This window comes from Anser anser, assembly GCF_964211835.1.
Source record: "Anser anser genome assembly, chromosome: 6".
Classification (NCBI taxonomy): domain Eukaryota; kingdom Metazoa; phylum Chordata; class Aves; order Anseriformes; family Anatidae; genus Anser; species Anser anser.
Window position 1 is genome coordinate 18044324 of NC_139726.1, and position 27363 is coordinate 18071686.

General features: G+C 36.3%; 1 protein-coding gene across 20 annotated transcripts in view; it reads left to right on the forward strand.

Moving 5' to 3' along the window:
* Nucleotides 1-25316, forward strand: part of SLC4A10 (solute carrier family 4 member 10) — a 169235-nt gene extending 143919 nt beyond the window's left edge. For 13 of the 20 annotated variants that reach the window (XM_083840795.1, XM_083840782.1, XM_083840796.1 and 10 more), the window contains 11 exons: nucleotides 2109-2214; nucleotides 5146-5307; nucleotides 5563-5676; nucleotides 6066-6227; nucleotides 8999-9250; nucleotides 10495-10563; nucleotides 12910-13083; nucleotides 13732-13854; nucleotides 17443-17510; nucleotides 19418-19534; nucleotides 24073-25316. In XM_083840795.1, the coding sequence (XP_083696921.1) occupies nucleotides 2109-2214; nucleotides 5146-5307; nucleotides 5563-5676; nucleotides 6066-6227; nucleotides 8999-9250; nucleotides 10495-10563; nucleotides 12910-13083; nucleotides 13732-13854; nucleotides 17443-17510; nucleotides 19418-19534; nucleotides 24073-24139 (1414 nt within the window). In that variant the 3' untranslated portion in view covers nucleotides 24140-25316. Of the gene's footprint in view, nucleotides 1-2108; nucleotides 2215-5145; nucleotides 5308-5562; nucleotides 5677-6065; nucleotides 6228-8998; nucleotides 9251-10494; nucleotides 10564-12909; nucleotides 13084-13731; nucleotides 13855-17442; nucleotides 17536-19417; nucleotides 19535-20232; nucleotides 20272-23061; nucleotides 23088-24072 lie in introns of those variants that run through there. The other 7 variants (XM_083840786.1, XM_083840790.1, XM_083840793.1 and 4 more) reach the window with 5 other exon arrangements.
* Nucleotides 25317-27363: the final 2047 nt, after the last annotated feature.

Consider the following 27363-nt stretch of genomic DNA (forward strand, 5'->3'; position numbering starts at 1 on the left):
CAGTTAGGGCCTAATTCTGCACCCATTCAATTGCAAAAGCTGGGTGCAGGGTAAAGTTTTTGGTCTGTATGGGCAGAGTTTGCACAAGTCACTTTCTGAAGGATGATCTGCCATCAGTAAATGCCAACAAAACTTGGTACAGGCCAGACTCAAATGCTGTGAAGAAGGAAAGTGGTATTGATCTAGCAATAAACAGGGTGATGATCTCATCCGAAGGTGAATTACTTGAGCTGTATTGAACTATGCCTTCAATTGTCAGGCTTTTGAGTTTAAGGAAATAGAAAATTGTGGCTTCTCTAACTTCTAAATGGAACTTTGCAGCTTGCAGTACGTGTAGTTGTACTGTATAGTGTTGGTGACATGCACAGTCTTCCCTTCTAGTGAGAAAGTGACTGTGATTGAACAGCCCACATCACCTTGGCCTACTGTAATCAAATTCCAATGGGCCATCGCCCAGCGTCTGGCCAGTCTGCGATCAGCGATGGACCACAGGGGGCAGGGAGCTCCTGTGCTCCCAGGAAACAATCGTAACCTGAAATAGCCACACTTGTATTGTTGCATGAGTGTCAAATACTCCCTTGCAGTAGCATAGACATCCCATTTATTGACTTTATTATGCTACCTTAACTCACTGTTATTGATGTGCTTCATTTAATTATTTTGTAATATTTTAAACATGCATTGAACACGCATTCATTTTGCACTTGAGGCCTGATCCAAAGCATATTGTCTATTTGAAAGATCCAGTCTACTTCAATGACTTTTGGCTCAGGCCCTCTATTTTTCTGAATGCCATTGCTTTTCTTTTTTTTTTTTCTTTTTTCTTTTTGTTCATGGGCTGTAAGACTTTTTTCTTTCTCTTATAAATAGCTGCATTTATAATAAAAGCAAGGACTTGCACAAAGATAACCTGCATCTCTTCCTCTCTGTATATTAAATGCAGCTGTTTTGTCACATGTATAGTATTGTAATGGAAATACAATAGCACTATTCTGTACTCATAATGTAGATGGCAGAATTCCATGTACAGAAAATATCACAGTTTTATGTAGGAATCATCATCCTTGTTTTGTGGAAAGATAAACGTCCACAGAGAAAACTGATGGCTTAGCTAAGTGAATAAAGCGATACTCTGCTAGAATTGGAATGCAAATGTGTGCTTAATGGCTCTCTACTGTACAGTTAGATTTTATTTTGTACCCAGCTACTCCTGACACTTTTATCAGAAAAAGGAGTACAGAATTTATTTGCAGCTATCATAAGCAAGTTAAAATATGAGCAGGATAGATAGTACTATAGATTTCTGAAGTAGGATTAATTTGAAGAGAACTGCAAAGCACAGTTGACGTCTCGGAACCTACAGAGTATCCTGCAGATTTTGAAGTCTTTGTCAAAGAAAAAGCCTTCCACAGTTGCTTCAGAGGCTTTAAAGACTTAATTTTTGTTTTAAATTGCCTTTTTGAAGTACTGTCCTCCCACACTGCCTCTTCACCTTTATGTATGTTAAAATACACAATTCAGAACGAAAAGTATGCTTTTAAAGTAGCTGTGGGGAGAGGAAAAACAACAGACACAAAAGTTCCCAGAGCCTTTGGTGCTGGTGATCTTGCAGAGAGCAGTTGACCAGGCACTTTGTCCGTTTTTCACGCAAAGGCATTCTGGTAAAGAAAAAGAAACAGAATGCAGACAGTTTGCATTTCAGAAACGTGTCAGCCCTGGAACTGTGCATAGTGTCTAATCCCATGTAGGGAAGTACTGGTACATGGGAGTGGAACAGGACTGGCACATTCTCAGTGTTAAAAACTGTGCTCAAAAGTATCAATAGAATAGGAGGAAAATAGATGGAAAAACATGCTGTGGACAGTGGTTTAAATAAGTCACGTTACATACTGTATATGCGTATGCACTTCACAGCAAATTTTGCTCTAGTAATAGCACTAGCTACTGAACTACAAATTGCTTTAAAGCATGCATTTACTGAATTCATTTAAACTAAGATTATATGGCAAAGTAGAGCACGATTTTAATATGTCATAAAGTTGATAATTTGGATTTGTATCAGATACATCTTTTATTATTAAAGAAAAGATACTGTTTTGTCTTTTCAGATGCAATTGTGTGGAACCAGAACATCCTAGCAATAAAACCTTACAGTACTGGCAGGACTACAATATATCTGCATCTGACGTGCCATGGGGGAACCTAACTGTGTCGGTAAGTGAAATATTGGAACTTAGTAAATAAAAGTATAAGCATAAATAAGCATTTTATCTATTCTTAAGCAGCATATATATATATAGGAAAAATACTATGTTTTTTTCTGATCCTACTTGTTCAAATAAAACATATAATATACTTAACAAAAGTTAACATAGACTTCGTAGAATTCTCTCTTTTTGTAAACATTTTGGTAGATCATTATGCAGTCTTTGATAGTACACATTAAAGCAAGTATATGCATTTTGTGCCCTGCTTTGGAAACTCCTTGACACACTAGCACAAGAGTTTGACTGAGATTAAGTCTAAACATGTCAAATGATAACGGATTTGTCCTAAATTCTGCCAGATGGCAAAACCAAAGTTCCCTTGTGTAGAAAGACTCTAGAAGCATTTATTTCCCCTAAAACATTCTTCCAGCTGTTCACGCTATAAAGGAAAGGAGGGGAAGAAATTCTGTAAAGCTCCTGTTCAGTGGCCAAATTTCTTACCTAGGTCTTCAGTCTTACGGATGTCTTAGTTATGCAAATTATTTTACTGGGAAGAAGGACAGGAAAAAGCTACAAACAGTTTGGTTTAGCTCACATGGATAAGTTGTTTCTAAATGGTACACTTTCCTACATTTAAAGGATTTACTATTTCAGATTTTACTTCTTTAAAGCAACCTTTGCAACCTGATTAAAATGGCATATTGTGATCTAGCCAACAGTTTTCTCACAAAGATATCATTTCATTACAAAGCAAAAGAGAATTGAGTGAAAAAGGCATAAAGCTAAAGGTTCAAAAAATAAACGAGAATTAACCCCATCGTAAGCACAACCAAATGAAGCGCTTAAATCCCAATCCATCTTGACCACCTCCCACAGATTTTTTCCTTCAAAGGCAGGAATGCAGAAGAACTGGTGTCTTTCTATCATGAATAAGCAAGAGCACTCTTCCATGGCTGTCAATATCTTGATAGCAAGGATTTCTCCTCAACTCTGTTGGTGTAGCAACAGCAGAGAGAAAGTTGAGGACTGCTGGCCTGAGGGATTCCAGCAATCCAGAATGAATATTCTCAAAACTGCAGCACACTCAAAGAGCATCTGTGCAGGGGCAGACTCCTCCTCTCACTTTCTCAGATCTCTGACAGTGTTTTTCAGAGTACATTTGCAGCTGAGGAGATTTAAAATAACAGATTTTGTTTTAACTATAAATGTAAAAGACCAGCTGCATTATATAAAACCCTTCAAAACTTCTAAAAACCTTATTACCAAAATTTGAGTTTACATGCGTAGCAGTATAACTGACCAACTTTTCCTGTGAATCCCTATAATTGTCAAAGAAATATCCAAGTTTTTTCATACTTTCATGTGTTTATTTCTTCCAAGCATCGTCAGGAAACTTCAATTCTCCTATGCTATAGAAATGCAATAAAAGATTATACCTAGTTGTCTATAAAAATTTGGTCAGTTTTACCCCCACTGTCTTTTCTGCTGCTCAGTTCTTTTTGTTGTTTCTTTTGTAATGTTTCTTTTCTGATGTATAAGTTCTAAGTTTTGAAGATCTAGGTTGTTCAGGAAAGACAAACACTTCTTCTTAAAAACCTACAGTAAGACCCAGTAAGAACAACTTTTTTTTTTTTTCTGTCTAGGACAAACTAAGCATGATCAGAGTTTTTATTCTGATGGTGACAAAGTCCTTTCAGTAGATGCGTAGGTGCCTCTTCTTACACAAGGAACGTGTGTTATGCCAACGTCAAGGTCTAGCTCAGGCCAGGATAAGTCTTCTGTTTGATGTCCCAAAATCTTGAGAATTTCCTGTTAAATATTTCCTGAAATATTTTTTTCCCAGCTAACACCTCAATTTCATCAGTCAAAAGTACATCACATTTATCCTAGGTATACTATTAGAGGAAAAAAAAAAAAAAAAGTTTTTCACTCCTTAGTCTCATGGCCTTTGAATAGAAACTGTTTTTTTCAAGCCAGCATTTGTTCAAAGACAAAGTTTCTCATAACATGGTAAGCCGCAGTATTGTGTTGTGCATCTGATGAGCCAGTGACCCAGTTCATTTGAAACAAAAAGATCCTAATCCGTCAGGATATGGCTGTATGCAATCTCTGATTCTTGGTGCTGTGGTTTTTTGTCTTAATATGCATGGAGGGTTTGGGGAAGGAGAAGGAAAGGATTGCAAGTCCAGAGCTTGTAGCTCCTATTTTTATAGCTACACTCTATTTCACTGCTTGTTAAAAAGTCTTGTTAAGACGAAGAAGTATGATTTTTAACAGCTAAGGATGCTACTGGAGAATTATCAGACATGTTTTCTACTGCACAGTTGATCTTAAATTATATTGGAAAAAAATAATACAGATTTTGGGTTCTGATACATTTTACCTGATCACATTTTAAAGCAAAAGATGATTTGTGGAATGTGCCGCCCCCATGTGGTATTAAATGTATTGGTGTCCTTTTAGGTTAATACCGTACATTCCAAGTAGCTTTTCCTCGCTTGACCTGTGAAGTTAAAAGTCAATTCTTGAGAATGAAGCAGGAATTCAGGAGCAGCCTTTCTCTTGGTTATTTTCAAACTTTCCTTTCTTGGAAGGAATTAGGAAGAGCAAATCTGTGTTTGAAACAGAAAATAAATGTGTGTGTTCAGTTTGAAATAAGTCTGTTTTTAAATTAATGACTTTCTTTATGGTATATCTTAGTGACTTTATCATGTAATAGTGGTTAAAAAAGTGATTCTTTTGAGGGTTTGAGACTTTCCCACGTAGACCAGATAGAAATACTTGTAGTCTTATTTTTTCAAAGAATAAATACCTAAAAATGATTTTACTATTTCTGTTAATACAATCTTGATTGCTTGAAGTTTAGGAAAGTGATTGGAAAGAAAGTATCAGCATAAGCATACTTTTCAGAACAATATTACTTTGTTCTCCCTGATAGGAATGTAAAAAGTTTCATGGAGCATTTGTTGGACGAGCCTGTGGTCATCATGGCCCTTACGTTCCAGATGTCCTCTTCTGGTCTGTCATCTTATTCTTTTCTACAGTAACTCTGTCATCCACACTGAAGCAGTTCAAAACTAGCCGATACTTCCCAACAAAGGTGTGTGCCATTTGTTTAATTCAAAAGTTGTCATTAGTCATGTGCAAGCATGAATGCCAGCTGCACTGCAAATTCAGTTTGCTGCTGGTAAAATGGACACTGTGTCTGTTCTCTGTTAAAAAATTGTGCCAGAATAAGTATGGTTTTATCTGTAAGCAAAAAATATCTTGAAACTCTGAAAAGAAATGAGTCCTAATAGGTCCTAAATGACACGAGTGCTTTTGTTAAAGTTGTCATTTCTCTTGATAATCATAGGTGCGATCTGTTGTCAGCGATTTTGCTGTCTTTCTCACTATTTTGTCCATGGTTTTAATTGACTATGCCATTGGGATTCCATCACCAAAACTTCAGGTTCCAAATGCTTTTAAGGTAATTTGTTGATTAGTTGCACTGCCTTACTATTTTGATAAAATAGTGCACTATAGTAGTTTTATTATATGTTTGTAGTCAGGGAGTAGTGATACTATTAAGAATTTGTTGTGCTCGCCATATGCTATAAAACTGCTCTGATCAGTGGCCTGTGTAGTTGGGTGGGTCTCCTTCCAAATATAACCAAGTCTGCAGTACCCTAGATGCTATTATTACATATAGCTTCTCTTTTTGGTATTATAGGAAGTTTAGCATTTTTTTCTGTCATCTTATATAGAGAGATTATTTATTCATTTTAAAGGAAGTTGTATCCTAGAAATGTTTTTGTGTGTGTTCTTGTGTAGATAATCCTTAGATATCCTTAGCCATGCATGACTTTCTTTTTGTAGCCCACCAGAGATGATCGTGGATGGTTTATTACTCCTTTGGGGCCTAATCCTTGGTGGACAGTCATTGCTGCTGTAATTCCAGCCCTGCTTTGTACTATCCTTATCTTTATGGACCAGCAGATCACAGCTGTCATTATAAATAGAAAAGAACACAAACTAAAGGTATTCAGTCAAATAGTTCATTTTATTGTCATTTTCTGCTTCAGGTTATGTAATATATTTTCATCTACTTGAGGATGCTAATTTATTTTATGCTATATAGCACTGTTATCAAGCATTGTTATGCATTTTTCCATCAGGCTATGTGGTATCTGTGCCCTGTGTTCAGTGATTTGCTGCCTTACAGAAGTCTTTACTAGTGTGATTTGGTACAGAGATTCTGAATCAATAAAATGCTATCCTCTATACTTTATTTGGAGTATGATACCAATTCACCTAAAGAAAATAACCAGGAAGTTAATCATTTCCTTCATCACTGTTATATTATGTCTTCAAATATTGACAGTGTTTGCCTACTGGACCGGACTTAGAAAAAACAGGTGTTATTTTGCATTACAAGATTTTTTTTTCCCTCTCTCTTCATCTTTCTCTGTACTTCTACCCATCCATTTTTTGTGTGTCCTCCCTCTTAAAGAATGGAGGAGAATAAGACTGAACTGTAGTGGCACAATGGGTTCTTAAAACAACATAGGACAACTTCCTGCTCTGTTCTCTAACACTTTAGTTGCCTACAGATGGAGAGAGAAAAAGGGACATCACCCCTCTGAAAAACTGTTGGGCAAAATCTAGCAGCAGGTTTCTGTACATGTATATGCAGCGAGCTTAGGCTTTTTTTTTTTTTGACATACTTTTAATAAGCAGCAATCCAATCCCAAGTTGCTTTAGCAAATGCATTTGCAACCTTCACTCTGCACTGCCTCTTCTTGGATGATTGTGACATTTGATATGTTCTTTTTTTGCCCTCTTTGTCAGCCTGGCTCTTCATGTCAATCCATAGCATTGCATGTGGTTAACTTGACAGATGCAGGAATTTGCTGCCAAGCTTTGGAATGTGTTTTTTCAGCACTGGCATCTGGGAGTCAGATGGTCCTCCTGGCTGCCCCCTTGTCTTGCTGCGTTTTAGTTTTGCTGGGGTCTGGTGTAGCATCACCTGTTGCTATGCTTCCTTTTCTTCCCATATGTCAGGTTCCTCAGATCATGTATGAATGTGAGGAAATGCTCTCGGATTCTGTATGCATTAGCAGATACATTCCTCATAAATGTGTCAGAAGGTAAAAAAAGGTGTCTCTGTTAGGATTTAGAATTAAACTCTTTCTTTGAGTGCATTGTGCATGTAACTAATATCTTTGTTTGACACGTCTCTGAGCTTGTCAAGATGTGTCTTGGAGATAAGATTCATGAGTGCTTTTGGGGAGTGAGGGAAGGCCGCTAGAGTTGGTTCTTTTCATTTTCTGTATTTTATATGAATTCCCCTTTTCAGATAAAGTAAGTAAATAAGATGGCATTTTCATTTTGATGTGGCTTGCATTTTCATAAACCCAGACACTTCCCATTTTAGAAATTAAAGTTGTCTTCGGAAAGAAATGACTTGTTTGCTTCCAGCTTGTTCTTCCTCTCTTTTTTTATACTTCCCATAGCAAATTCTGAATAGTGCACATTTCAGCTTTTGGCAGTCTCTGTAGCAAACCCTTCCAAGTTTAGTTTAGTTACTTTTTTTATGTCAAAAGGCATTTGCATGGGTTTACAGGCAAAATTATGGTTCAACATATTCATTGTTTGCATGAACATCACGGCTTCATCAGACCATGACATTGGATTTGTTGCCATATTGTGGAGGTAACTCACTACCTGACTTTTTAAAGGAAAAATATCTTGATTTGTTGCTTGCAGCTACATAGTATTCCTGGATACTTACTAAAATAGAAAAAGAAATATTCCTTCTAGCTATGCTAACATACATTTATATGAGTAAGCTTGATGCAGATCATTGGTCGTTTTCAAATATGTAGGCTTTTAAATGTGCCTGAGGTTTGACCAAAATGTTGTGTCCACAACTACAAAAGCAAAGCATAATGCTGGTAAATTGACAAAGTATTTGACTGCTACAGAGATAGTCCAAAACCAAAGGTTTTATACTGGCTTCCCATAAATGTTTATTATATTACTTCTCAATATTGAATAGGGAAACCAGCAAAACAGCACCTGGTGATGATTATGATTATTTTGTAGTTTAATGTATAGCCTAATTATAGCTTAATTTCTCTTAATATCTATTTGCCTGTTCTTAGATTAGATGGAAGTACATTAGGGAACACTTATTACTATCATGTGTTTACCATCTATAAAGACTTTACAAATATTGATGTGGTTTTCTGGCCATTTAGGGCATAAACTGATTTTGTAAATGTTAACTGGAGAGGTTTTATGTAGGAAAGAATCAAAATTCAAGTTTTACCTTCTGTGTAGGGATGGATGGATGGCCTATTAAGATTAGTGCTATGGAAAGTAGGCAGTGCAGTTGGATGTTCTGTACGCTAGCATCCGTTGTTATTGAGAGAAGAGATTTACTTAAAACAGAAAAATGTCTGTATTTTCCATTGTCTTACTATTATTGTATTTACAAGCACAAAAACTATTTGTTGCCCATTACTGTGGCACCAAATTATTTTGGATTTATGATATATACACTTACAACAGAAGTGAGTCTAATAAAATTAATCATTTCAAGTGAACAGTAGGAATTCCCTTAGATAACCGGTTCGCCACCACTACCGACCCAGCCTGGATACCACGTAAAAGAAAGCTATTTTCTGCTACAAGTCACGTAATTTTTAATTGTCTCTAGCTGTTCATTAGGAATGCCTGCCAATCTTCTTATTTCAGATGTCATTTTGTAACTTCTTGCTGTCATTGCATTTGTTTTTTTTTTGCAGAAAGGATGCGGATACCATCTTGACTTGCTCATGGTGGCAGTCATGCTTGGAGTGTGCTCTATTATGGGACTGCCATGGTTTGTTGCAGCCACTGTCCTCTCTATTTCCCATGTGAATAGCTTAAAACTGGAATCGGAGTGTTCTGCTCCAGGGGAACAACCAAAATTTCTTGGAATCCGGGAGCAAAGAGTCACAGGGCTCATGATTTTTATCCTGATGGGCTCATCTGTCTTTTTGACAAGTATTCTGAAGGTAATTTTGGGGAAATAATGAAAAGATAAATAATACTGCAGTACACAGAACATTTCACTGCTGTTACTGCATTATTTAATGACTGCCCTTTCCAGGCACATTACTAACTATAATAATGTTGCACAATGATAATCTAAAGTGAAATTTTAATTTTGCCTAATAAAATCACTAGGGACATCTAACATCGTAAAGACAGAAACCCTATAATGAAATCTGGTCTTGCTGAAGTCAGAGTGAATTCTGCCATTCACCTGTGGTGTATCATTGTCATGAACCAGTCTTGCTCAGTTATACAAATAAGTAAATGTTTGTAGATAATTTAAGAACATTTTGTGAATTCTGGGTTATTAAAAATACCTTCACAGTTGCAGGAGACTTTTTGTGGTTAATTCTTGGCAATGAACACAAAAATTCTCTCATGCTGCCAGCATGCTCTGCACTGCTCACCAGTGTCCTGAAACTGGGTGTCTAGTCATATGCTTATGTAATACCATCTATATGCGTAATAGTGTTTATAAGAATTGTCAGGCCTCAGTGAAATCAGTTAAGAGTCCATTTGCTGGCTTCAGTAAGATCAGAATTTAGACTTGCATGTTGTCACAGTGAAGGAAATAAGCCCTTAGAACTTGAAAATCCCAGTACTGTTTTATTATGTACATCATAAAAACTTCACTTTGTTGAAACCAAACTGAACATATTTTGTGCATTTAGTATTTAAAACAAATACTTATCTATGGAAATATTCTGTAACCTACACACTTTATACTTAGAGGTTGAATATTTACTGTGTTCTCTTACTGTGCCATTCCATAAGTCATTCACCATTTATAAATGCTTATAGCACAGAACATTTCCTTCAGCAACGTGAAATATTTTTTGTGTATCTTGAATAGCTGTTTGAGGATTATAGTTTTACTGTTCAGATACTTTCTCCTGAGCAGTCTTTTAAGTAAAACATTTAAGTATGAACCAAACACATTTTTCTTGTAGTTCTGTTAATTTTAATAGTGAATAAAGTACATTGTCCTCAGAACTGGCCATGAGAGAAAAATAAAGCTGTAGAGACAGATTCTTCTTTTGCTTTGTGATCTGAGTAGCATTATTAATTTGTAATTGAGTGAATCTGAGTTTACAACTTGTCTGATTAATGCAGGCATATGGCACTTTGAATTTCAACTGTTTAGCATTTAATATTGTTAAATGGTATTTAATATACTCTTCCCTTTCTCTGCTTATATGTGCAGTTTATTCCTATGCCAGTACTTTATGGAGTATTTCTTTACATGGGTGCTTCATCTCTAAAGGGAATTCAGGTAAAATGGATATAAGTAGAGTATGCTACTGATGATGCTTTCTATTAAATGTGTAGCTAATTTTATTATATTATTTCATTCTCTTTTGTATATAATCTTAGAGGAATGTAGCCAACCTTAAATTCTTGAAAGTGACTCACTTAAAAAGGAAAATGAATTCCCTCTAAATATAGAATATTCCCTTTAGGTAATGTGCTCCAATTTTTTTTTTTTATGTTTTTTTAGGTGCTTATTTTTCTCTTCTCCCTTGGTACATCAAGGGAATTTTGGTTGTGGCTGAAATCTGAGTAAGAACTATCAAGATCTCTTCCCTCTCTCCTGCCTCCCCATTCACTTGCTTGCCTACTTCCTTTTCAGCTTCCAACTTAGTGCTTTGTAGTGGTGCACTTGATCTTGAACTTGTCTATATGAGGCTTTTGGCTAACTGCCATAAAACTGCCATAGGTGAGATTCTGAAGATATTTCCTGTGCACATAAATGCCCCAGGTAGGGAGGTGGAACCGTTGCAAGACCTGTGCTACTTAATTTCTGGTCTCAGGTATATAGGGCAGGCCTAGAGAAAGGGCAGCGTTCCTGTGGTGGCCTTAAGTGTGAGCCTCTGTCACGAGCAAGACACTTCAGCAGTCAGGTAATGATATTGTATGAACCATTTCTGCTGGCCTACAGCAGTGTTAAATGGCACGGTATTTAAATCCTTTAGCCCGTCTGACACAAACACACTTGAAATTTCAAGTGTGCCGTTGTTTGTTACTGAAAGTTGAGCTATTGATACACATTCATAGATCATTGAGAAAGATCACATGGCAAAAGCACAAATTGTACTGTGCAAGAGGTTGTTGAATACAAAGAATAAAGAAAATGCCCGATTTTTTTCTTTATTTAAATTTTCAATTGTGAGTTTAAAATGACCTTTTTAACCTATTATTCATAGGCAAAGCTGACAACATATTTTGCTTTTTGATTGGTATTTTCTATTCAGAGACTCTTCTTTTATAACTTTGCCTAGGTCTTATTTGGGTTGAAATTCTAAGAAGTGTAGTTTGGCTTTTACTGCTGTTTATAATTAAACTTAATATGGTTCAGTTGTTTCTCAGAACTATGGGCAAGTACTCTATTGAGAAATATTTTTAAGACATGCTAAAATCTGGCTATCTATACTTGGAAAAGTGCATTCCCCCTCATTTTCTTCCTCCCCCAAGTTGGGACAAGGAATTGAGATTTGAAAAGATGGCTTTTGTGGGAGGATGTGCCTTTTGCTGTTTCTGTGAAAAAGAAATCTGCTCAAATCTGGCCAAATTATAACCCTTTAAAAAATGCAGTTTTACATGCACAGTAAAAATTCCTGAAACTTAAAATTCCTAAAGATTGTGTGAATACAGCATGGCTCATTCCCCCAGGGAGAGATGGTGCATCACCATCATCACTGAGCTGCGGTAGCTGACATGAAGTTTTGGGTCAGCATGGAGACAAGCAAGTCTGAAAAACAAGAACCTCTTGTACATTCCTAATGGCATCGCAGCTGACTTTCTGGCTTATCGTTTTTTTTTTTTTCTTCTGTGATTTTGTGAAGAAAGAGTGCAGTATGCAACAGAGAGCAGCTTGGGATGAAGTGTTTAGTGAAGTAAAATGAAAAAAATGGAGTTGCATCTACAGGAGATAAAAGACTGAAAAGATCCCTCAATGATCAACATTTTGTGTGCTTAAGGAGCAGAGCTCAATTCTTGGAAAACAGATTTTGAGTGTGTAAGAAAGGCAGCGTAATGCTGCATGTACCTGATGGAATCAGCAAGCTTCTGTTCATTTTGATTCACAGTAGATTCATATCTACTTTGAATTCTGGCTTTCCATAACTTTAAGAGTTCCTGACCTGAAATCCTAGCAGTAATTTTTTAAAGTAACTATTTCCTTTCTATGTAATGTATTACACAGTAATGAGCAGGATTTTTCTTGTAGGGTGGCTATACAGAATGTAATTTAGCAGACGCTGGTACCTCAGCAGATCTACAATCTAAGGAGACAAATGCATAATAAAAGTGAAAGGAACTTGAGATGTATGACTAACCAAGTAATTAAATTTTACCTAAATAATACGATTCTAATTCTTACTCAGAGAACTTTGGCTCAACCATAGAGAAGATGAGTCTTTTACCACTGTTGGACTAGCATAGATTCATGGCTTACAGTTGTAACTGAAGTAGTTCCTGTGCACCCGAACTTTTGCACAGTTTTTGCCTTTAGAGTAACAAGCCTGAATCTTAGGTATTTGTGATATCTATAGGTAGTGTATGAATAACTGCGTATTTTGATGCTTATTTTGATACGCACTTAAAAAAATTTCTCTTACAGCTTTTTGACAGGATAAAATTATTCTGGATGCCTGCAAAGCATCAGCCAGATTTTATTTATCTGAGGCATGTTCCTCTTAGAAAAGTCCATCTCTTCACTGTAATTCAGCTGAGTTGTCTTGTACTCCTGTGGATTATAAAGGTTTCAAGAGCTGCCATTGTCTTTCCCATGATGGTATGAAATATTTTTATTTCCACTAGAATTCCATTTTCTTCTCACTTGTGGGTAATCATTATTGAATAAAAAAAAAATAATTGTGGAGTGTAATTACAATATTGCTTCTCTTCAGCGTGTGAGGATAATTCACACTTTATAAGCAAAAGTTCTATGTATAAACTCTAGTTTGAGTCTAGTTTGCACTTAGTTTATATCTGTGGATAGCCCTACTGTATATTTCTTAGAGAAAATTCTTCTGATTTTTTTAAAAAACAGTTTGATGTTTCTGTTTAAGGTGTAGTGCTTAGTTGTTTTACTGAAAGAATATTCACTCACTAAGGAAGATTGTTTATTGCATAGAGGAACTTATAGTTCTGTGTCTTGCTGGGAACAAAAGAAAAATATTCTCTGCTGCTTAACTAATCTTGCCTTGATTATTTCACTAATTGAAAATAAAAGTTATCTACTGAACCTCAGTCATTGTTAAGTCATGCTCTGTCTGAACAAAGGAGGTCCAGGTGTTGACATGTCCAAACTAAAATTCCAGGATAAAAGGATAAAATTACAGCTGTTAATTGTGGTCACTTTTGAAAGTGTTTCTCTACAAGCGTAAATATCAGTTTTACTTGTTTAATATCCTAATTCTTTGAATAAATATCTTTACAGGTCCTAGCTTTGGTATTTGTCCGAAAACTCATGGATTTCTTTTTTACTAAACGGGAGCTCAGTTGGTTAGATGATTTGATGCCTGAGAGCAAGAAAAAGAAACTAGAAGATGCTGAGAAAGAGGTGGGTCATGGTTTAAAATACGTGGATTTTGTTGTGTCTTGGGGTGGGGTTTTGTTGTTTTGAAACACATTATCAATATTTCCTTCAGACAATTAGAGAAAGTTCTGTAATTAAAGCATATTCAATGCAAAAAGTAGATTTTCTAAGTGTCCAAACTGCAATATTTTCATATTTTATATGTCATTTTAAGGTTACAAATCTAAGAGGCTAAGATGTGGATGTCTATCAGATGTAGAATCTCATGCTGCCATAATGTAGATAACATCGTATCAACAGCACTGTTGGGGATTCCTCCTGAGACCCACTCAGCTGATGGTGGAGTGATGAACTTGTCTGTAGGAAAGCCCTTGGGTACTTGGGGTACTTTGATGCTTCATTGGGACTTGTCTCACCCCTGCTGGCAATGTTGAGGAGAGCACTGCTGCATTTAAGTGTCATGACATATCCCAGCTATTTCTGAGCCATACACAGGTTGCATGCCATCCACCTCTGCCCTCCCTGCTCACCTGTGTCCTAACCCTGTAGCAATATCAATCTGTTATACCCTGGACCAGCATTTCTCTTCTGCTACTGCAGAAACAATTTACTTTCACTTTCTAATGAAAAAAAGGACATTGCTTACTCCTGTTAACCAAATCTTTCAGTTACAGCCTGTGGCACAACCACCCAGGGCCATGACTGTTTCAGATCTGGACTCCTTGTCTCCTTTCAAGGAATGTACATGAACAGAGGACAAATCCTTAGGCATTTCCACTTGGAACATTCCTGTATTCTGACAGTGAAATGCTGATAACTACTTTCTGTAGTTTCCTAATCAGTTTTGCATCTGATAGTATTTCCCCCTAGCCTGTGCTTCATGAATAACTTGTTTGAGTATCTCACAAAACTGTGGTAAAATAACTTTATATGTAGGGAACTGAGGTCTTTCTCCTGTGTCACTGGTATTTATAGCTACCTGGTCAATGTTACAGGACATTAGTACCATGTCCCTAAGTCATGGGTCCAAATGAATGAAGGACATCTTGACAGAGAAGCACTAACTGCAGGAGCAGTAAGAACAACATGTCAGTGCCAGGTTATTTGAAATGTCAGTTGTGTGTCCTGCTCTAGCACTGTTGAATAGTAGTTGCGGCAGTGGGAGGTGAAGGTGCAGACTGTGCCGTGTGGTATTGGCAGGCTGTGGTCTTTTCAGGCAGGAGTGCTCTGGGGACAGTCAGGCAGACAAACCTGTAAGATTCCCCTGAAGACCTCTGCAAAGGCCTGTGACCAATGAGGCATAAGATTTTGGTAGTACAAGGGTACCACAAGAACTAGACAATGTGAATGGGTAAATCAGCAATTTATCCTCAGGGGTGCCATGAGGTATCTGAGACCAGTGAAATGGTATGGGTAAGGATTCCCCCTGGTATGTCTATATGCAGAAATAGGACACGAGCTAATAAGTTGAAAATATAACCATGAAAACTAGTTTTCTCTCTCTTTTGCATTCTTTTGTGACCCTTGACAACTCGCTGCCTCAGCTGTAACTTGGAGAACTATAACTTTACTTTTTTTGACATATGCACCATACTTTAATAGAGTACATTTTCGGAAAAAGTTTCTACCTAGGTGATAAGTATCATAATTATTATTTACTATTTAGTATGTGCCTGTAAAACTACTAGGTTGAAGTTCAAATACATGGTTTGTTTTCTTCCCCCTTGAACTGAAGCAAACCAGAGTGTTGTTTCATCACAGTATTTAGCTGTTGTAACAATTCACAGTAACCAAAAGAAACCAAGGTAGCTCAGTTCTCGTGGGTCTGGTTATTGGAAAGAATTATTTGTTATCCTTGTGTTTTGGTTATATGTCACTTTCTTTCCCGTGCTTGATAGGATGGCATCAGAAAACAAAACTGGGAAAATCTACTGGTGTTACTTTATTTCATTCACTGTCTATTTTGAGAGGCTATTTTTACATATTTTGGCATTTCTAAATATTTGGAGCTATTATTAAAACTGTTCAACTGTCAAAAACTTATGAAGCTGTGAAGCCTGGAAATGACAAAATTAACTAGTAATAAAACTTCTGACATGTAGCCTAAGGAATTAATTGGAGAGTTGCTATCACACGGCTTTTAAAAATAGAAGTATTCAACCCACAAGAATATTCAGAAATATAGTTGACAAGATCTGAAACTTATTTGATTGGATCCTAATTTCATCACTTAAGTTGTTTTTATATTTTTAGGCCATGTTTTTCCGAGGCCTTGTACATTTATAGTGGATATTGTATGTGCCTTCTTCTCATAAGTCTTCCTTTATTAGCCACTTTGTTTTAAATCAATTATGGCTATCTGAGACAGGAATGAACAAAAAGAGACTTTTCCCATTTGGAGAAAAAAAAAATTTAAAGGTAGTTGTAATAGTGAAACATGGAGGACTGCAAAAATTCTTCTGGTGCTTTCAGGTTATACCAGCTTACCAGTGTGTGAGGCATGTGGGGTTTTCAGTGTTCTGCCAGATAATGGCAAGCCTCTCTTTTTGGGAGAGCCACTGCCACGCTTTCCAGCGAACACTAGGGTAAACTGTTACCAAGCCATCCAATAAAGGTGAAGAAGACCAGGTCTCTGGCATCTGCCACACTCACACACACAGTGCGACAGTTTATGGCAGGGTTTGATGGTTACATCCATGTGAAGGCACATTTAACTTCCCCGGAGCTGCCTTGCTACCCATGCAGCAATTTACTGTGACAGTTAATGTGATTACAAGACCTGGGTGTGTTTATGTGTAAGTCTGTGGAATTACCTGCCCACATGGTTGCCTGTTATTTAGGCCGTAAGCCACTGTTATTTCAGAGGTTTTGCTTCAGAGCTAACCTCTTGCAAAGGCTGCTGCAGTTTTCCTGACCTAGTGGTGGTGGGAGCCTTGAGAATCCTCTTTTGGCACATGTCTGTGAAGCCCTGAGGTGTTATAGTCTGAAAGACAAGAGACTTGCTTCCCTTTGTTCTTGCAAGCAGGACATGGTCCTTGAGAGATGACGTTTTGTTCTCCCTTCCCCCTAAGATAAAGATTTCCTGAAGTTGTCATTATGGGACAAAAAGGTTTTTTGTAGATATATCTAATTCTCTCTACTTCCTGTCCTCATAGAAGCCTTTTCCCTGTTTAAATGAAAACTAATATTGGTGTCTTGTTTTACTACTTTTCACTGCAATAAAACTTTTGTCAGCTTTAAAACTATGTGCACAAACTTAAATTTGGCTTCCCTAATTTTGGCACGTTAACATTGCTATGTATATGTCCAGTTATGCATGATTTTTAAAAATACACCATACAGTTGCTCGCTCAGTGTAACTAACTGATTTTTCTCTTTCTTTATTACAAAAGCATTGCCTCCATTTGGCATTGAAAAATAACATTAACTGAAGATACAACTTTAAAATTTGAGGCAGTTTAATCACAAATATTTAAATTAAGGGTTGGAAAGTACGTTATTTCAAGAACTATTTATAAATACTTAAAGAAAAGGGGGCAAAGGTCTAAAGTACGTAAAATGTACTTTTCACAAGATCATATCCTGTCTCACATCTAAATTCCTTCTTCCTAGGAAGAGCAAAGTATGTTAGCAATGGAAGAGGAAGGGACTGTTCAGTTACCACTAGAAGGACATTACAGGTAAAATATACGTTTCCTCTTTTAGGTGAGTTGCAATTAAATAACATAAACGTGCCACCGTATTTATACTTAATGCTCCCTGAATATTAGGAGAATGCATGTCCGATAGTAGAGTACAGCCATGTGAACTGAATCATATACTGCAGCATTTAAAAAGCTTGGTCCCTTTCTAGTATTTCCATATGATCTCACTGTCCTTAGGAAAAGACCACACTACGTCGTTTTCCCTCGGACAGGTCTTGGGTCAGGCCATTCATGACAAACCTCGGCTTCTGACAAGCACAGTGTGAAAGGAAGATGAAAACTTTCACTTGCTTGTGAAAGCAAGTCAGTTCCTTCACCCTGATGCTAGCAGAGACCAGCAATGGTCTTGAACGCACTCCAGAAAAACTAGGTTCTTAAACTATCATGTTTTAGAACGTTCTAGTTAAGATCCTAGCAATGTGAGATAGTAAGTGAATTAAGAGCTGCCTTGATGAGGCATAATTCAGGGATGGAACAACTGGAAAAGCATGAAAACCTGTGTTACAGATTGTAATAACACACCTGGCCAGCCCATAAGGACTTACTCTCATTTACAGTTTTCAGAAAGTTCTTAATGAGGACAGGAAATGTCTGCTGATTGGAATCTCTGCACTAACACGAGTTCACAGGAACACTATCTCAGAGTGGCCATCTTTTATATTTCAATATGAAGCTACCTTAACATATCCTAAGGCAAATAGTTGTATTTTACTATCTGTGTGTCTGAAAAATCACAGCCTATTTCCTGTTTTTGATTCACCAGATTGCTAATGTTCTATTTTTTTCTTCTTCTGTCTATACCTTTTTGTTCTATTTTATATTAACAATACTTACCTTAATTTATCTCGAGCTGTGATCTATATTAATCTATAGTGTGTTTACTTAGGTAAACTTGCCTGAATAGTATGTAAACTCCTGTACTGAAAGGGTTACAGGCCTACAGCTAAAAAAAAGAACAAAGACATTGGTTGATAAAGTGGTCTTGTCATCCCCCCCTTGCCCCCTCCCCCCCCCCCCCCCAAATGCAAAAACAAGTTTAGTGAGGTCTTATGGACACTCAAACCATATGTAAGCCATGAAGTCAGGAATAATGTCACGCTCATAAAACGTTTAAGGCTTTATTACTTCTGAGTGTATAAATACATGTTTAGAGCAGTCCAGGTAAAGCTAACGGCGTAATGGCTACATAGTGCTGCTTAAAGCTACTGATTGCCTTGTTTAATCAGGGATGTTTTTTTTATTTAGATTGCTTATATCTTTGACTTTCTCAAGGTTTTTGATTACTTTCAAATTACTTTCAAAGCAGCTGGAATTTCAGAACATAAGTCAGAACATAAGTACCTTGATAACTGTTTGGAGCTCTTAGGATTCTTGTTTAATCCAGCTATGCCAGTGTCACACTGTGACATCTTGGGCAAATATTTAATTTCACAGAAGAAAAGAAGGAGAGGGGTTGGCACCCCATTCCTGTCAGCGTTCAAGAGGCAATTGAATATTGCACTTCATAATATGCTTCAACTTTTGATTAGCCCTGAAGTGGTCAGGCAGTTAGACTTGATCTTTGTAGGTCCCTTCCAACTGAACTACTCTAAATTCTAATTTTTTCTTTGTCTATTAGTTGTAAGTTACACAATATATTTTATTGATGTTACTGTGATTAATTGCTGTTGGAGGAGGAAAATACTAAAAAAAAAAAAAGAAGCTAAGATATATTAAGAGAATATTTCAGTAATTGTTCAGGATTCTTTAACATGATTTCTCAAATTATATTGTGCGTATTTATTTTCATCACTATCAGTTTTTGAGGGCTTATGTAGAGTTAATAGGTAACAAAGACTAATTGCGTATTGTTTTATTGTGTATTTACTTTTATTCTTGCCTAGAGATGACCCATCTGTGATAAACATTTCTGATGAAATGGCTAAAACTGCTGTGTGGAAGACGTTGTTGATATCCTCAGAGAATGCAAAAGAAAAGGAGTCAAGCTTTCCTTCTAAAAGGTTTTAATTTTTTTTCCTCTACTACATTATGCTTTATATATTGGACTCAAGCCAATATTGAAACACTTTACTAGGGATTAGAAAGATTTCTAGCATCTTGCAGTTTTAATTCTTGAGGTTTCCTTTTACTTTAATTATTTCTAGTCAAAATATTGTAAGCTCAAAACACAAATTCACTATGTATATTTATAAAGAAAATCACAAATACTTGCATGCTACTTAGTTACACTACAGTGGAAAATGAAGTTGAACATGCTTGATGCTTGTGTAATGAACCACCAGCCTACACCTGGATATTGCACAACAGCTGTTGTTTGTTCTGCTTGCTTTTATTTTCTCCTCTTGAAAAAGAAGTAGTCATTACTGCCCTGGAAATATCTGTATGAAGAGCCCAGTACTCTGAATGCAATCTACCAATATTTGGAGTGAAAATAATTTAAAGATTGCATCACTTCTGGTCAGTTTTTTCTGCCTATTTCAGCTGGACTCAAACCAGATAAATACCTTTAAAGTTTAACCCAGACAGATGTAAAATGAACCAATGATGTTTTGTCTGTACTAGAGAATTGTGATGGGGATAAGGAAATAGTAAATACAAGCACAGTGCTATTGTAAGAAAGATTTTCCAGTGTTTCCATAAATTTTAAATGTAACAGTACTTTCTACTTAATTGTTTCATATCACATTTTTGTCATAAGCTCCCCTTCCTAATCACTATAGAAGCTGATTCCCCAAAGGTAAGACCCCGTCCCCCAAACTCTTCCTTTATTGTTTTTTCCAGTTCAAAGTGGTGTTGCCTACACAATTTGTGTTATTTTTGGGGAGACAGAATGAAAAGAAATTTCAGATAGGAATACAAAGATGTTGATTTCAAAGCCCTTAATATTAAAATTTCATTTTTATTATACTAAAAGTAGAAACTGTAGATGTAGCATATTTAAATGCTAAGTATAATTTATTCTTAGCATATTTTTGTTAGTAATTCGGTGACTTTTTAAAGTGCAAAATTCTGTCCATTTCTAAATCTAATGTTCAAAATAAATTCCATGTTTGAAATACCTAGTTATAGTTTTATGGGAACGTTTTTTTTAAGGAAAAAAGATCTTAGTGAAATACTTTTTTAAATTTTGTCACCCCAAAATGGCATGCTGCCTCTCAGTGTTGTTCCTTTCCCTAAACAGCATAAACAAGATGAACAGTTGATGACCAGAGCATCTTCATTTTAAACACCCATGGAGCAGACCAATGTCATCATTTTACTGCTATTTTAATGACAGTCAAAATAGCATTGTAGTTCTGATTTATCTTCCACCCTACACATGGGATGAAAAGGATCCCATAACAGTGAAATCAGTCTGGTGCATGGGCAAAGGATGTACAGTATGATTTTCTTACCGTACGTGCCTCTGCTGCCCAGGCTGTTAAAGTTTGGAGAAAGAGAAGAAAGTGATGTGGTACATTCACAGCCAGTGGGTATGCAGTAGTTTTAATTTTTCTGGTAGATATTGCTTTTTTTGATAGTACAATCGATTATGCAGACATGTACTTTGTTTTAACCTGAAATTTTCAAAGATCCTTTGAGCAACGAGCATCTGCAGAGACTGTGGCTCAGACAACATACGGGTAAAAGACAATTTGGCCTTTATGCTGCAGCAAAATAGCAGATACACCGTTGCTCACATAAACAAAGACTCAGGTGAAAAAAACCTAAGGGATCAGGGTTTTAGGTATGAGTGTCTTGTTCTAAGTGACCAACCTCTTGAAGAATCTGAAATCCTAATATTTTCATGTGCTCTAGCTTCTCTCAAATTCCCAGACAGAAGTAGGTTCAATGAACTTTAAATTTGCAAGGCTTGCTTCTGATAAACGAAGCCACAGAAAATACTATGTTAGAGACAGAGCTAAAAAAAAATTTAATCTTGAATGCACATAACGTTATAAGAAAAATTCGATCTTAGGTAAGTAATGAATGAAAAAATGAATGCTTGAAATGGTATCAGTCATAAAGACAATTCACTGAGGGGTGCCTTACCATAGGGGGAAAAACATTTCATTTTCTTGTTTTGAAATTAATCATGCCTTTAAGGTTCAAATACAGAAGCATATAATAGTCCTGTTTCTGTTGTGACATCTATTTTCTTACACCAGCATCTGAAAATATTATTAAATAGGGATAATTAAATAATGATACTGTACTGTGATTGCATGTAATGCCTTCTGTGTAGACTGACCAATTGACAACATAGAATGATTGCTGGAATACATCAGCTCTGGAAGTTCTTCCTACTTATTAAATAATGAGTTGACTTGACCAATAAAAGACTGGTCAATACTAAACTACAAAGATCTCAGAGATTTTGGGTGAGAAGGGGTTATACAAACAACTTCTCAGTATGATTTGAGTATCTGTCATAAGCCCCACCCCTGGCTCTTTGAAGTAGGGGAGAGACAAAGTGGTATGTGGTAATTCTTACATCACAGATTCATAACAGTATTAAGTCTTTGAAGGGTGGACTTGCATGAGATTTACTTACTTAGCTGTTGCCTAACCATACAGGCACCTGAACTCTCCCTTAATACCTTAATTTTTCAATATTAAAGTGTCTAGGAGCTAAAAGTCTGCTTTTGGGTATGGCCATGATATAATTGATCACCAAGGCACCTGTCTGAAACATACCCTTCTTTGGTATATGTAATTAAATATTCCTCTGTCTTTGTCTATAACATTAAGCCCTTCAGATAGTTTCAAAACATATGGAGAAGATCTGACCGTATATAAACAGTAGTCCTAGCTGCCTTTTTAAAATATTGGAGAAAAAGCTATTATGTTGCAGCTGACACAAATTCCCTTTTCTGTCTGAAGGTAAGCAAGTCTCATATCCCAAACCTTCTTTTTCATGCTTGTTAAGAGTACTTAGTGGGCAGGGAGGAAGAGTGCTTAAATACCCTTACAGCTCCACGAGGTATGTGTTTTACTGGTAAAAGATTGGACTTGTCCTTTTTATTTTCCAAATTACTCTAGGCATTAATTAAAGCCTCCATCTGCAGGAGATGCAAAGCCTAAATAGAAGGAGACTTTCCTGGTATCTACACATAAAACCTCGCAATAATACGGACTTTAAGACACACTACGCATGCTTAGTGTTTGCTTTACTAAGCAAAAGTACTTTCTGCTGGCTGTACTGCTGCAATTTAAACTCCCCCCCTAGGAATTTGTTTGCGTACCCTTTGTGTGCAGGAAGTGTAGCATACCCAATCCTATCACTGTTCTACAGAAGGTGACAGATTTGGCAGTTGAAGTGGCAGAAGTTGGTATTCTTTAGTTATTTCCATTAACACCTCTGGAAGCTGCCATAGGCATAGAAGCAAGCTCTGGCTGAACTGAATTGTATCCTTAAAGCAATTTTTATGTGAAGAAAAATGTCGGATGATTGTAAAATTGTTCATGAATCACCTTAAGAATTTGAGAATTGATCATGCTTTCCTTTAAGCCTTGTGTAACTCAGCCTATTTCTCATTCATTCTAGTTAAGGAATTATTCCCATGAAACCTGGTAGGTTATGTGCTTGGTACAGGTTTGTTCTCAGAAACATGTGTAGATACCCTGCCACTCACTCTTTGTTGAAGGCTTGATTTGCCTGTGTTGTGGTAGCCTCTTTGCATTTTTGTAGCGTGATTAAGACTCATAGCAACAACATGACTTTTAAAAAAATTATTTATTTATGCTGTTGTAAATTAGGACTCTCTTCACAAAAATACATAAATAAATCTGCTTTGCACATGTATTGTTTTCTGTAGGCAAATCAACATTGTTTTAATTGGAAAAAAAAAGCAGAATCCAAATTTGAACTCTGCTTCAGAGTTCCTGGTAATATGGCTTTTACGTGATCTAACTTTCAGGCTTATTTAAAAAACAAACAAAACAACAACAACGGAAACCCACCAAATGCGTTATTCCTTATATGTATACATGAGCAAGTATACACTAAGCTGAGCTCCAAGGGGGGAATATTGTCACCCCCCCTGCCCCTCTGCTACTGTCATTGCCTGCTCTCTCCAGTGAAGGCTGAAAGCTAAATATTACAGTTATAAATTGGCTTGCCCTTCTTTAGTTCTGAAACATTCCTTCCAAATGGATGTTGAGCAATGTAAGACATGTTAAAGAAAAGTAATACTTACTGTAACCTCTTGTTTGTGCCATTAAGAAAATGCTGGTATTATCTGGGAACTGTATGTTACCATTACTTAATTAACTAACAGTTGTATTTGCCAAAAACAAAGAAGTGTCTATCTTTGCTTGCATGCTGGGCTGACTTGTCTGTCTGTACATCTTAAAGTTCTCTATCTACCTCGTCACTAAAATGCTCGCTGATGTCTTCTGCACCATTCAACACAGCAACTTTCTCTTGCTTCCCAGTTTGTGCTATGCTGCATGAAAAATTAATCAAAATACCAGTGCGGTATTGGTTTTCAGGTAGATCATTAATCTATATGATACTGCTGTTGCAACCTTTTTTTTTTCCCCTTTCTTTTTCTAGTGCTGAAATCAGAAAAGAGAAGAAAGCTGACTCAGGGAAAGGTGTTGACCGGGAGACTTGTCTATGACTTGTTCTTCAGTTAATTTTTTAACGAATGAATGAAAGGAGTGCCACAACCACTAAGTATAACTGATTTGATCTTGTAACTTTTGTCTTTCATCTCAAACTAGCACAGGTAATGTAGTGCAATATTTATCTCATTACCCTTTGTCTAAATGTCTACATTGTCTAGTATTTGTGCAAAAGTTTGCAGTAGCCAGTGCAAAAAATCTTGATTTCCTTTGCTGGTGTTGGCCATTTATCAGTATTCATATCATACATTTAACAGGCAAAGTTTCTTTCAAATTCAACTTTCTTGTTAATAGATTTGTACTGTATTTTGCTACTTTTCCTGTGTGAGAATACTTAATCTTCATTCAAGATGAACTTGAAACACTTGTTAGATTTTTTTTTTTTTAAATCACTTAATTGGAGGAAATGACTTTAGGAGACCCAAGTTGACTGGTTAAGATTTAAGAATTTTTTTAAGTGAGAACTGATCTGACCCATGAACAAACTACTGAGGATAATCCTTTCCTCCTCAAATTGTCATTTTGAAGTCACGGATTACTCTTGCTATGGAGATTGCAGGGTCAGATTCTGTATTTGTGCAGTTTTCCTTGATTTAATACAGTGTATTTAATATTTAAATTTGTATGTAACTGGAACATAGTCATATATATAATATATATATTAAAGTATCTATTATAAACATTCTCTCACTTTGGTTGAAAAACACCACCACATCCTTTGATGTGAAACATTGGTACAGTATTTGTTAAAATGCAATCTGTGATTACAGTATCTTATCTTGTATTGTACAAATGTTGCTGTGGTAGGCCAAACAACTCCATTATGTCATTACTGAATCCATTATTTTATAATAGGGAAAATTTTGTAGATACAAACTATACCGCCCATGCAATTATAGCACCGGCCCAATGATTTTCTTCTTTATTGCCTAAAATACAGCCGCATAAAGTGCATATTTATATTGTTCTATTAACAAATGTAAACCTGTTAATTTCAGAGTTTGTGTATAATACTTAAAATGGGTATCCTGCCATTGATTTTGTTACAGCTCTTTTCACTATTCTATGAAGTACATATTGATTAAAAGACTAAAAACAACATTGCTAAGTAAAATGTGGCTTTAAAGCTACTGCAAAGACATTTTTCATAAACAATGTTGTTATTGCCTGATCCTTCAAGTTGTTATTTTGTGTAAAACAAGGACTATGAGATTAGGTATTGAATTAATAGAAATGTGGAGGGAAAGTTTTATGGATTATTTGAAACTTACTAATTTTTAAATTTTTTTAAGATAAATTTTTAAATGATTAAATGAAGGTTGTCACTATTGCTTTGAATCTTAAGAATGAGCATCTACAGTCTCATAATCTTTCTAAGAACTCAGTTACAGGGCTTTAACATTCCCTAGCTTTCCAAAATAGCTAATCTTTCCATAGTCCTCATGTGACTTACTTTTCATTTCCAGCACATTTAAAGTATTCCTTCTGATGTTTTTTTGTGTGCGTGAGTGCATATGTGTGTTTTACTACTTCAGCCATAAATGATAACTGTGTTTTGCTGCAAACCAGTAGGGTCACTGTTCTAAATTTTACTTGGCATTATCAAAGCCCATTAAAGACCATTTCTATGGGGGGGGGAGGGAAGACATGTAACGGACATAACGAAGGACTTACATTTAATTAAATGTTTGTATTTATAAATTTAGGAAAAAATGCCAACGCATTAAGGTTAAATGCTTTGTTTTGTGTACTTGATGATAAATTATAATATTCCAATTGTTTTAAGGTTAGTATAGAAGTGCAATACTGGTTCGTCCCGAAAGCAGCCTGGTGGTGTTTTAATATGTTGCTGACTTTGTTGCAGATAATGTATACAATCAAGATGTATTAGTTTCACTTGACCAACTCTTAGAATATTAAGAAATCACTGTATTCAATGGCATTCTGTATTTCTGTTCAGTATTCCAGAGTGTTTTTTTTAAACAGTCACTCTGTTCTTGTGTGAATTTAAATGCTATTCCAATGTTAATCTCAACATTCTGAATCACACAATATAAATGTAGTGCTATATTTACTTCTAATTTCATATTCCTGGTCAAAATTACTCATTTCTTGGATGTAATTTATTACAGAAGTTTATGTGTACATGTGAATAGACTATTGTGTTTTTCACAATTAAGAAATGTTACGTGAAAATAAATATTTATCCTAAATAATTTTCAATTTTTATTTTCACACTGCAAAATGTGCAAGTATGCAACATTGTACAGTGTTTTAAATGGCTACCTGATGCTTGAATATGCCTCACAAATATCTGAATCGTATAGCTCAGTCCTGCTTCATTTCCAAGTGGGATCTTATTGAAACATGCACTACAACCAGCATTGGCTAGCTGTGCGTAGTTGGTGGTGGTGTACATGGTATGTCTCTAACAACCAGTAAGTGCGCCATCAGGGATGGCATATAACTGACCTGTTCCAGGAAGAGAGTGGGAATTAGATTCTGATCTACTGGTCATGAGTCGGTTCCGCTAGCTCTTGGGAGAGATGATGTGGAGCAGGCAGCAGTAGTTGGGTCCTTTAACAGCTCACGAGGTAAGTTCATACAGCTTAAAATTCCTCAAAGTAACAGTATTTAAGTTGTCTAATGGTTGATCATTTGTTCAGCTACTGCCTATGGTGGGAGCTCCCGCTATTCTTAGGGCCCCAGATTTCTGCTCCTGAAAAACACCTGTACCTGTAGGCCTTAAAGCCTAGTACTTTTGCCAACCCCCAAATATTTAAATTATTAACTCTGTCTTATTAGAACACCTTTTGAGCTTCACTAAGTTTTGAACCAAAGAATGGAAGCCTCCCAGCCAGAAAACTTTAGTTCACACTTCAGGCTTCTGCTGCCTCTGTTAATATTTTACACAAAGTGTATTGTACAAAGAACTTAAGTTTACCATTTTACCTGGAAAAAATAAAGAGGAAAAAATGTTAACTAGTATGTAAGTGCCTAACTCTAGCATGTGGTAGTACTTCAGCCACAACCAGTTGTCTCAGAGCAGAGCTTCGTATATTAATGAAGTAAGCTGGCTTTCTTCTGGGCCTTCAGTTTTAGGTATTTTACCTGCGTTCATGCATTTTTAAGTTGAAGTGCTATTTGTCAGTTCCCTGAGGTAGCTCTATCATCTTATTCATTGTCTGCATTATTCTTGGAGCTGGGGAAGATGTACCAG